Below are 13016 nucleotides of genomic sequence, written 5' to 3' on the forward strand. Positions count from 1 at the left end.
GCAGAATACTGCCATCACATGCAGGGATAATGTATAATGTAATAAATTATTTGAGAATAACATTCCCCTTTGGATATGGTGGTTGTAAAGGAAATTAAACTGTTTTGCCTCTCTAAATGTTTCCATTTAAGATATAGGTCCCTTTTAAAAAACTCAGGGTCAAGTGTCATCATGTTTGAGTTCTTTACTATTTTCAGTGAGAGATTTAGTGCAATAATTAGAACAATTCTTCTTTTGTGTGTTCTTAATGTTAGCTGGAAAAGGGCATGTTGTACTTCTTTCATGTCAGAGCCGTGCCGGACTTTCACTCTGGCTGTTATTTACTGCAGCTACTATTATGCTGTCAAGGGCATGTGCAGCAGATATAATAGCTAAAATAGTTATTGTATTTCACAAAACACAAAATTTACAAGTCAAATATACTTTAATGATTTAATATGAAAAAAGAGGACACAAAATCACCACTCAAAAACACAGTTTCTTTTCAACCTTCTGCCAAAAAATGTAGATAAAAGTTTTTATTCCGTCTCACCTCTCCACAGTATAAGTACAAGAAAAAGGTAAATGAGCCAAACATGACTAATGGCATACAGGAATAAGACTTTCAGTAAATCTGGGAGAAAGTATGGGTGGAATGCTTGCAGATCTAGACAGCCTGTGATATTGTGCTATTACACCTAACCTGATGCAGTATGATGGAAGCACGCACAGATCTTTGTGTAAAGCCCACATTTCTTTTGTTTGTACACTCTGATTATATTTGTCAGGATCTCTTTGCAGCATCTGTAAGAGGGACATCAATATGAGAGAACTTGGGTGTATTTGCAAAATTATAATGCATTATTTCACTATTTCTTGCACTTACCATACTTTTTATGTGGAAAAGTTAGTATTCACTGTCAACAGGTGTGGGTTCAGTGTCAACTGCAATCTCTTCATAGTCCTTTTCAAGAGCAGCCAGGTCTTCACGGGCTTCAGAGAATTCCATTTCTTCCATACCCTCTCGTGTGTACCAATGTACAAAGGCACGTTTTTCATACATCAAGTCAAATTTTCTGTCAAGTTTCTCCCACGCTTCTTGAATGGCTGTTGTGTTGCTTAGCATTGACACAGCACGATGCACTTTAGCCAAATCCCCACCAGGCACTTCAGTTGGGGGCTGGTAGTTTATTCCAACCTTGCAAAGCAAACAAAAGTATATTTATTAATGAGTCCTTTTGAGTAAAATTAATCATTCATATTGTGACCTAATCATTAAAGTTTACAAGGTTTTAGAGTTTTTCATTTTGTGCGTGTTACTGGAGGAAAATGATGTAAAAAGACTTCATTGTGATCCCAGGCAATTAATATAAATATGGCCACAAAAATAGGATAACAATATGGTGAACATAAAAATGAAGAATACAATGACAAAATTTGAATTCAGTTGCTATGATGTAAAGTTAGAGACAGTTTTCATTATTTCCAGAGTGAGATTTTCACTCTGCAGCGTAGTGTGCACTGATATGAAACTTCCTGGCAGATTAAAACTGTGTGCCCGACCGAGACTCGAACTTGGGACCTTTGCAAAGGCAAAGGTCCCGAGTTCGAGTCTCGGTCGGGCACACAGTTTTAATCTGCCAGGAAGTTTCAGTTTTCATTATTGCTTGTAAAGCTTTATTTCTCTCATTGTAGAACACTGGTTTGCCAAGTACAGGACAGTATACCATTCCAATCTAAATGTATGATGTACTGCAATGCGGATGGTTAATTTTTGAAACTAATGCAGTACCAGAGAGCATTAAGACAAATTATTTAAGATCAGGAGTAAATGAGTGTATAGATGATATAATTTTGGGTGACCAAGCAGGTTAATGGTCTCACCAACAATACAAAAATATAAGATGCTTCAATAATGACTTAACTTTGAAGCTGTATACAAATTTATTGTGATGACTCAGAGCTGGAAAATATTTTGTGCTTCAATAATGACTTTATGTAGCAGTTGCATCTAAATTTATTGCAATAAATCCCAGATCTGAAAAACTTTTTAATCACACATGTAGATGAGGATGTAACATTTCAACAAGTTTGCACACTGCCACAATACCTTAATAAAGTCAATGGTCTATCAGTGATCGATTACCAAGTTGGTGAATACACTGATCTGTGTCAGTTGCATCACTACCTTGTTCACATCACTTGAGACTTTTTGGTTTTAACTTCAGGGATCCATGAAGAAAGAATTTTCACACAGTCATTACCAGTTATGGTTACTGAAATCAGAACAATAATCTACATTGCAGATGTACACCAGACATAGTGTAGCGGGTTTGGTAATGAACTGAGTTGAGGTGGGATATGTGGAGATTTACTAATGAAAGACTTACTGAACCTTGAGTAAACCCATACAGTTTGCTAAAGGATAATATATGGGGCAAGCTTCATGTCACCAAAGTACAACTGTATACAACTGCAAACTTATGAACTACTTAGCGAGACATGCTGTACTTTGCATAAAAATGGAACTGTGAACCTGGTTGGATACTCAAAAATACTTTGGCTAACTTGAAAAACACAAGACATGGTATGTTTTCTTATTTAGCTTGATGATGTGGAAATAAAAGATATGGCAACATCATATCCAACAAATGAGCAAAGATTTCTCGGGTTGTGATTCTATTAAAAGTACAGTTAGTTTACAACATAGAAGTAAATATGTTGTGTGATCAACATTGAATATGATACTGATTGAAATGAAAGTCAAAATAAAGTATAAAAGGTTATGAGATCTCATTAATTCATTCATCTCTTTACACAGATCACGTCAAGGGGAACCTTAAGGGATATCAAATGATTCAAAAGATACATTTACAAAAGAGAAGCATCTCTTAAGTTTCTAAATCTGTCAAGGTATTAAGAATAAATTATCATTATATTTCTTAATACTAAATGTGTTTGTGCCAGATAAATTTAACTTAATAAATTGTAAGAAAATATGCCAGTCTGTAAATAGCTGCTTCAATTACATCAAATTGCTGTTGTTAATCTTCTACTGGTAGCTTCGCACTTATCTGATTACTTTCATACCTTCAAAAGTGAATAGTTACATACGTGTGTAACAGATACCTATTTACAATAAACTACTATCTCTCACGCAGTTATAGAAACAATTCCAACTGCCTTTAGCTAAAGGAATTTCCAATTCTTCAATCTAGATAATTTGTAAGAATGGTCCATGAGGTGCGATTTTAATTTTGTTTTGAATTATCAGGGACTCCTAATTCCTTGTTTTATGTTACATGGGAACCTACTGAATGCCTTTGCACCAGAACACACAAATCTACTTTGAACCATAGTCAAGGAAGCAATGTCAACATGAAAATTATTTGTGTGTCTTGTATTGTGATTGTGAAAATCATAGTTCAGCTGCATTTGATTTTACAATCGGCAACAAAAACTGTTAAGGAGTAGATGTACCGGAAAGTTAGTGGAAGAGTTCCAAGCTCATTAAAGAGGCCTCTGCAAGTTGTTCAGTTATCCACTTTACACAGTACCGGTACACTTACAGTTGAATAAACGCTTACTTAAGCTGTATTACCCATAGGTTTATTTTATAAAAGCATAGGGACTGAAAATATGTAAATTAAATCAACACCCTTGTATACAGGTCTGCACATTCATTCAGAGATGATTCTAACACCTAAATGTGCCAAAATGAGCTCCTTGAGTAATTTATGCATATGATGATTAACTTTTAATGTGTAGTCCAGTTGTGCCCATAAAACTATTTAATTTTCTGTGTGATCATTAAGTCATATTCCTGATACTAGTGGGACTTCTTTACATGTATGAAACTGCATAATAAGTCTATCTTAGGTTAAGACAAACTGTTTGGTGTTATCAAGTCAGAAGCCTATTCACTTACCATCGAGACTGTTTAGTAAACCTGATTTTGGACCCTTGATTAGTATATTTGTGACACCAGCAAACATTACTTTAAAGTCATTTGAAAACCATTTATGTATGTTAATAATGAGAGCAGATCCAATACCAACTCTTGTGTGACTCCACATGTTATGTTTCCCACTTTGAGGTTAGTTTGTTTCCTGTAATACAGTCTGCAAACGTGACACATTATTTTCTGTAATCAAAGTAAGATCTCTGTCCATGGCAGTAAGGATGTCATAAATGCCATTAATATTTTACTTAGCCAAGTAAAGTTTTGTTCTCAACACAATCAAAAGCTTTGGGAAGATCATAAAATATTTCAGCAGGATAATTTATCTTGTTTAGTTCTGCCAGAACTTCATTTGTGAGGCTTTGTATGGCATTCTCCGTAGATAAGGCAGTTAACAAATTCAGCTCGGGAATAGAAGTTGGTACCACATTGTGGCGATGCACTACTGTGTGTATGTAACTGCCATCCGTCTATTGCAACATTCAGCAGCAGATGACATGTTGCTCAATGTCAGATTGGGACACGAGCAAAAGTGGACCCAAGAGTTGGAATCTCTCTCTGCCATGCATTTCTTTGCTGCAGTTTGGGATTTTTACAGAAAGGCACTTTCCATATTGATGCTGGGTGACTGGCATCTTTGTTCAAACAAGATAATATTTACTGAATCCTAATTCCAGAGCAATTTGTATTAGAAGAATGAACATTTGACAGTTTGCCATAACAATGATCCAGATAGGTAAGAGTGAAGTGAAGACAATGCTGGTGAGTCAGAACTGCCCGCTTGGGCCAAACTGTAATTGCTGACATATGGAAGCATTATAAAGAGATAGTGACAGAGTGCTTAAAGACCAAGTTTTGTGATTGATCCTTATGCACTGCCAAGCAGCTTCATTTTTGCAGCTCTCTGCTTCACAGAATCCCAAATGTTAATGTCTAAGGTCTGACGGACCCTGTCGGTCTTGTCACTCATATTATCAAAGGAATGCGCATGTGCACTGTCCTTACAGTACTAATCAGTAATTTCCTTCTCCATGTTAGTGAGAGGATTTAATCATATTGCCTTGCTCACATTGTAATTATTATAGAGTAAATTCATACATGGCTTGTCCTTTTATCTGTCTGTCTACTGTGTGTCTCACATGTTACAGTATTAGTCTGTAAATGTACCCTCACAGATGGTGTGCCATTTTCCTCACCTCTGTAGTGAGAATATTTAATTGTATTGCTTGTGTTGTGCATGATTAAGCTTAGTGTAAATTCATCCATGGTCACTTTGTCCACTTCCTTTAGTATTACAAGTGCATGATAGTGTTTTGTTTTCATGATAATAATGCTTGTGGCCAGTCTGATTGTAACTATTTGTTGGTGTATTTATCATACAGTACATAGATCACATGCTTGTTCACAAGCTATAGATTGCTTAGTGCCTTATCAATGGGTTTGTCTGTAATAAACAGTGCCTCAAACTGTGAGCAGCAACTGTGTGTCACCCACCGTGAGTTACTTGTGGTTTGGCATCTGCCCTCTTTAAGACAAGTACAGACAGCCCCATATAACCACACATACGGTTATATGGACATCTTCAAGCAAGTATTTAATTTCACTTTGGTATGCACACCAGATCCAGTTCCATGTGAATAATAGTATCCATGAGAAGAGAAGTAGTGTTTTTTGTGTACAGATCAAGTTAATACTTTATCCTATGTAATCCTACTTTCTATACTACTATATAAAGACAAGTTCTAGTTTAATATTGTTACCAAAAACCTCAAAAAGTTCTAAGACAAGTTGTAGTTTAACACTGTTACTAAAAACCTTGAAAAGTTCTTGAGTCATTTACTTCATATTTTTACATGATACTATAATAAATGTTTGGACAGACATAGGCTACACATTTTTTAAATACATATGGTATATAAATATATCTACATTACATAAATGGGAAAGGTTGTTAACAAAAATCTTGAAATTACTTAACTTTTTTACACATTATTCTAATAAAAAAGCAGTCGGACATATGCTGCTCTTTAAGAAATATATGTGGTTAGTAAAATTCTTTATTGATTTACTTCAGATATTTGAATTTATTTGATGTATAAAAAAATCTATATCTATGCTAGTATAATAAGTTACCATTTAATGATATGAATTAATAGAGGGAAACATTCCACATGGGAAAAATATACCTAAAAACAAAGATGATGTGACTTACCAAACGAAAGCGCTGGCACGTCGATAGACACACAAACAAACACAAATATACACACAAAATTCAAGCTTTCGCAACAAACTGTTGCCTCATCAGGAAAGAGGGAAGGAGAGGGAAAGACGAAAGGATGTGGGTTTTAAGGGAGAGGGTAAGGAGTCATTCCAATCCCGGGAGCGGAAAGACTTACCTTATGGGGAAAAAAGGACAGGTATACACTCGCACACACACTCATATCCATCCGCGCATACACAGACACAAGCAGACATGCTATTTAAATATGTATGGTATATAAATATATAGAAAACCCAGGCACCCTTGGTGGAACACTACCTGCGAAATCGCCCTACAAAATCGAAGAACAGCTTTCACAAACTACAACAGCAACAAAACACAAGAAACACAGGACAACTTCTATGAATTTCAAAGACAAACATCGAAAACGATAAGACAAGAGAAACGCAAATACGTAAACGATCAGCTAAACTCCATCGAAGAGGACTTCAGAAATTTCAACACACGAGATTTCTACAGGACGTTCGCCAACCAAGTCAAAGGATACTCACCACAGAACCTCTGCTTCAGAAAAGAAGACGGAAAACTGGCACTTACCAACAAAGAAAACTGTGAAGAGCTCGCGAAGTACTTTTCAAAATTACTAATTTGCCCGGAACCTAACTCAACCTTCGAACCCCGAGAACCGGCCAACGCACCGGAAGACTCACCATCACCAACAAAAGAAGAAATCCTCCACTGCATAAAGAAACTGAAAAACAACAAGGCAGCCGGTGAAGACGGAATAACGGCAGAACTGCTGAAGAACCTAGGACCAAACTCGCTAAATGAAATCACACAAATCATACAGAACACCTGGACAACCGAAATCATACCTGACGACTGGAAGACCGCACTCATTCACCCGCTACACAAGAAAGGTGACAGGACAGACACAAACAATTATAGAGGAATTTCCCTGCTACCGGTCATCTACAAAATTCTATCAACCTGCCGTCTCACCAGAACGCAAGGACAACTGGAACCAGCCATCTCGGAATACCAAGCGGGTTTCAGACCCAACAGAGCCTGCCCCGAACAAATCTTCAACCTGAAATCAATCATAAAATCCCACATGACAAGTCCCAAAAAAATCATCTGCACTTTCGTCGACTTCAAAAAGGCTTACGACTCGATCGACAGAAAGTCCCTCATCCAAATCCTCAGAGAAAAAGGCCTAGACCAAAAGACCCGAAGACTAATCGAACAGACACTAACCAATACAAAATCCAAAGTCAAATTCATGGGCGAAATCTCGGACCCCTTTGAAATCCACACTGGCCTAAGACAAGGAGATGGACTATCCCCGCTATTGTTCAACATCATCCTGGACAAAGTAATGAGCAAATGGGAAGCTGAAGTCAGGAGACAAAACACCTGGAGACCAGTCACATTAGGAAGGAAAAGACTGGAAATCCCTTACCTAGCATTCGCAGATGACCTAGCGATACTGACCTATGACCCAACATCAGCAAAAACACAGATCGAAATCCTGAAAGAATGCGCCGAGAAAGTCGGCCTACAAATCTCTTTTGAAAAAACGCAAGTCCTAACAAGAGAAGGCAACGACATCACAACAAAGTACGGCAAAATTAAAGGGGTCACACACTTCAGATACCTAGGCGAAATCATCGAACCGACCGGAACAGAGAAACTGGCTTACGAAGACAGACAACAGAAGACACGGAAATCACTAGGCATGGTACGAAACGTCTACAACAAACAATGCATTTCCAGAAACACCAAGATCAGACACTATAACACAGTGATCAAACCCGCCGTACTGTATGCCAGCGAAACACTAGCACTCAACAGGAAAATCAAAATTGAAGAAATCAAAAAAGAAGAACGCAAAATCATGAGGAAAATTTTAGGAGGAAGACACACACCAGATGGCTACAGACTACAGAAGAACTCTACAGTAGAAGCATATTCGAACATCGAGAACGATATGAGAAAAAGGCGCCTTAAATTCTACGGACATTTAGATAGACTCCCTGAAACAAGACTCACCAAGAAAATTCTAGAACACATCAAGACACTTAAAGTCTCGACACCCTGGATGGAAGGAGTCCGAAAAGACCTACAAGCAATTGGCACCACAAACACCACAGACAGAAGCACCTTCCGAAAACACATAGACAATTGGGAAGTAAAGTCAGAAGCGCTAAAACAGCGGACCAAACAAGAATGGTCTGAGGAGAGAAAAGAGGCCCTCTCCAAGAGAATGAAGGAGTACTGGAAGGACAAGAAGAACAAGCCTTCAAAGTCATAAGCTTAACGATTTCCTTTTAGGGAAAATTCGCCAACAATAATAATAATAATATATATGTAATACATAAAAGGGAAATGTTGTTAGCAAAGATCTCAAAAAGTTGTTGACCAATTTATTTGAAAATTTTACACGATGCTCTCATAAAAATTTGGACAGACATAGGCTCTGTGTATGTATAGGTAGTACACAAAGAGCAAACATTATCAGAAAGCCCAAAAAGTTCTTGGCTGATTTACTTCAAATTTTTAGACAATTCTCTAAGAAACATTTATATGAACATAAGCTACATATCTTTTAATGTATATCGTACATAAATATGTATGTAATACATAAATGGGAAACATTGGTAATAAAAATCTTGAGATGTTTTTCACCCATTTATTTCTTATTTTTACAAGGTACTCTAATAAATTTCTGGGTGGACACAGGCTACATATTTTTTAAATATATATGGTAAATGAATAAATAAATGAGACATATTGGGGAAATGATGCAAGCAAAAATCTAGAAAAGTTCTTCAGATTTTTACCTGATGCTCTAATAAGCATTCAAACATTGGCTGTACACTTTTTAAGTATACGTAAGTACATGAAACAATGTTAGCGAAAATCATGAATAGTTCTGACCATTTTATGTCGTATTGTTACATGATACTCCACACTAACACTCAGATGGACACTGACTACATAAAGGGTGTTTCAAAAAGAGTATATGTATTACAAAGTATTGTTGTTGTTGTATCCGGATCCTGCTCCAGCTATTGCCAGGTCTACGTGCTGACGAGACCTCTCCACTGGCTCAGTCCTCCCACCACTTTTCTTTCTCCACTTGCTGCCAGGTCACATTTCTCCTTTGCACTGATATTCTCACTCCTGTTTTCCACTGTGTTCTTGGGTGCTGTCTAGGTCTTTTTGATCCATCTTTAGTTCTTCCATAATTTTGGGAAGTCTCTGCCCATGCATCCTCTTAACATGCCCGTACCATCTTAATCTCGTTTTTTTATTTCTTCTCTCATACTTTCTTGTTTTAAGGCCCTTTCTAATGTCTACATTCCTTACTCTGTCCATTCCTGTTTTTCCCTTAACTGCTCTGAGAAATTTCATTTCCCCTAGTTGCAGTCTGTTCCAGTCCCTTTCTGTCATTGTCCATGTTTCTCCTCCATAGGTGACAATAGGGAAGTAATAACTCTTAGACTTAAGGAGTTCTGGTTTTTCTGAAACTTCCTTATTCCAAATCAGGTGTTTTATTGTTTGGTAGAAATTGCTTCCCTCCTGTAACCTCCTATTAATTTTGTTGGTTATTCTTCCATCACTAAATATTTCACTCCCTAAATAAGTGAAACTGTCTACCACTTTGAGGGGTTCTCCATTCAAAGTAATATTCTCGTTGCCAGCCAGGGTGGTCGAGCGGTTCTAGGCGTTACAGTCTGGAACTGCGCGACCACTACAGTCGCAGGTTCGAATCCTGCCTCGGGTATGGATGTGCGTGATGTCCTTAGGTTAGTTAGGTTTAAGTAGTTCTAATTTCTAGGGGACTGATGACCTCAGAAGTTAAGTCCCGTAGTGCTCAGAGTCATTTGAACCAATATTCTCGTTGATCCCTTTGTCTCTTCCAAATACCATTACTTCACTCTTATCTTTATTTATTTTTAATCCATACCTTTTCATTACTTCCTTCCACAGATCAAGTTGTAACTGTACATCTACCTCTTTATCGCCCATATTACCATATCATCTGCAAAAATCATCTGTATTTTTCTGTTAGTATATCTTTAACTGTCCTATTCATTCCCTCCATCACAACATTAAAAAGTGCAGGAGACAGAATACTTCCTTGTTTAAGTCCTTGTCTTATTTTGAAGTATTCAGAGTTTCCCAATGGTGTTCTAATTCTACAATTGTGTCCTCTGTACATTGTCTGTATTACATTAATGTATCTACCTTATATACCTGTCTTCTTCATTTCTTCCCAGATTCTTTCCCTGTTAACTGAGTCACATGTCTTTTTGATGTATATAAAAACAATTACCACCCTTTTGTTATACTCCCAACTTTTTTCTACCAGTTGATAGGTAGAAAATATCAGGTTGATCGTGCTTCTTCCTTTCCTAAACCCATGCTGTTCTTCACTCAGCTTCTTTTCTGTCTTTTCACTTATTCAATTTGGTAAATTTCTTTCAAAAATCTTGGCTGTATGACTCATAAGGGTTATTCCTCTGTAGTTCTTACAAAGTCTTTTATTGCCTTTTTTGAAGATGGGAACAATGTCTCCTCCAATCGTCTCCACACACATGACAATACTCTGTACAGCCACTGCATTTCCACTGGACCTGCTGCTCTCATCACAACCATTGATACTTAATCAGGTCCTGGGGCTTCCCCCCATTCATCTTCTTCCCAGCTATTTCCATTTCTTCCCATGCAACTTCTCTCAGTTTCTCCATTATTTGTTGTTTCCTCATGTACCTGCTCCTCAGTGTTTAATAGTTTCTTAAAATGTTCTTTCCAGAGATCTTTAATATTCCCTGGATCTTCAATCACAGTACCATCCTCTGTTTCCATCTTTACTGGTACTTCAGAAACCTTTCTTTTATTTTTCATCATTTTATAGAACATTTTCTTATTGCTCTACACATCTTCTTCAAGTATTTTGGTAAACTCTTCCCATGACTTTTTCTTTGTTGTTTCCACTATTTCTTTGCATTTCTTCTTTTCCTCTATATATCTTTTATGATCCTCATCATTTTTAGTTTTCCACTACTTTCTCCACAATCCATTTTTTCTTCTTACTGCTTGGATTGTGGTATCATCCTACCAACTTGTCTGTCTTACTTTTTCCTTTCCAGATGTTCTACCACATACTTTTTGTGCTGCCTCGACTGAAGTGTCTTTGAATAAACTCTATTCTTTTTCTATATCACAGAAAACTTCTTTTGGAAATTTTTGTGTTATTAATTCTCTATACTCCTCAGTACTTTCACTCTCCTTCAGTTTCCAATCCCGTATCCTCATCACTTTCTTCTGTTGTCTGTTTTTCACAAACTGATTCATTTTCCATTGTCCTGCCAGTAATCTATGGTCTCCATCTGCACTCACACTTGGAATTACCTTCACATTTGTTACTATCTCTCCCCATTCCCTATCTACTAGAATATAATCAATTACACTCTTGGTTCTTCCATCCCAACTGTATCTGGTGATAACATGACTTTCTCTCTTCATAAATCAGCTGTTCGCTATTTTCATTCCATTCCACTGGCACAAATCCAGGAGTCTTTCCCCTTCCATATCCAAAACATCCCAATACTTGTTCAAATCCCTTCTGTCTTTGCCTACCTGTGCATTGAAATCTCCCATCACTATATACAAATATACATATTACAAAGTATTATGCTGTGAAAACTATCTATTGCTGTGTCACTGTCTGGTTACTGGAGGAATATTCATTGCCACTAAATGCTGATTGCCTTCTGTTTGCTTGGTTAGCTTTACTTGTTGCAAAATGGCTACTTCGTGGGAAAAATCATTTTGTGTTCCCAAGTTTGTGAAGTGTAATTCTGAACAGATGGAACATTTGCAGATGGTATCAACAGTTTGTAAAAACAGGATGGGTATGTAAAGGAAAGAGACTTGCCTGCCCTCCAGTTTCCAAAGAAAATGTTGCATGAAATAAAACAGATTTCCAACTTAGTACTACAAAATCAACTTGTCGTGTGAGACAGGAGTTACAACTGAAAATTTGGCATGTTTTGAGATGTTGCTTGGTTATGAAGCTTTAAAAGTTACAGTTTTTACAGGTTCTATGTCATAATGACAAATACAAACATGTGGCATTTTCTGACGAGTTTCAGAATGCTATTGATAATGACAACACTTTTCACTTTTGCACAAAGCATCAAGTTCAGTGATGAAGCGACTGTACACCTTTGTTTTTGGGGAAAAAAGCTCAAATCTGGGGACTACAGAACTGTCATGCACACACTGAACATGTACGACACTAACCCAAAGTCAATGCGTTTAGTGTGCTATACAACCCATCTTTTCCCATTCTTCTTCGATGGAAAGATCGTTAATGGTCATGAGTATGTTCCTGCATTACAAACCTGGTTGTTTCAAAGGCAGCACAAGGACAACTTCATTTTTTCGTTGTTCAACAAGATGGGGCACCCGCTCGCTGACTTCAGAAAATATGGGAATATCTGAAGGAAACTCTACTGAACCATTAGACTGACCATCAAACAGCCTGTGACTTAACACTCCTCAGCTTGCTTCCATGGTCACTGGATTTGATGCCTTGTGACTTCTTCCTTTGGAGTGTCACTGAAAACAATGTTTTTGCACCAACACTATCATGGGGCCTAGAAGATTTGAAGAACTGGATCCATACTGCCATAACAGTAATGATGGAGAATGTGAAGAATTCAAGGATTTATGTGATGTTGTTCTTATTGCTGGTGGAAGACATAATGAATGTCTGTAATCTAAACTTGAGAGATTTGTAAATATGTGTCCCAAGTTTCAAAGTATGTCTTACAGTTTAAT

General features: G+C 37.2%; 1 protein-coding gene across 1 annotated transcript in view; it reads right to left on the minus strand.

Moving 5' to 3' along the window:
• Positions 1–593: 593 nt before the first annotated feature.
• LOC126482216 (tubulin alpha-8 chain-like) overlaps positions 594–13016 on the minus strand; it is a 137759-nt gene continuing 125336 nt past the window's right edge. The window contains exons 5-6 of the mRNA XM_050106194.1: positions 866–1177; positions 594–783 (exon numbers count right to left, since the gene is read on the minus strand). Coding sequence (XP_049962151.1) covers positions 887–1177 — 291 coding nt within the window. The 3' untranslated portion in view covers positions 594–783; positions 866–886. The remainder of the gene's footprint in view (positions 784–865; positions 1178–13016) is intronic.

Source organism: Schistocerca serialis, chromosome 5 (assembly GCF_023864345.2).
Source record: "Schistocerca serialis cubense isolate TAMUIC-IGC-003099 chromosome 5, iqSchSeri2.2, whole genome shotgun sequence".
NCBI classification, from domain to species: domain Eukaryota; kingdom Metazoa; phylum Arthropoda; class Insecta; order Orthoptera; family Acrididae; genus Schistocerca; species Schistocerca serialis.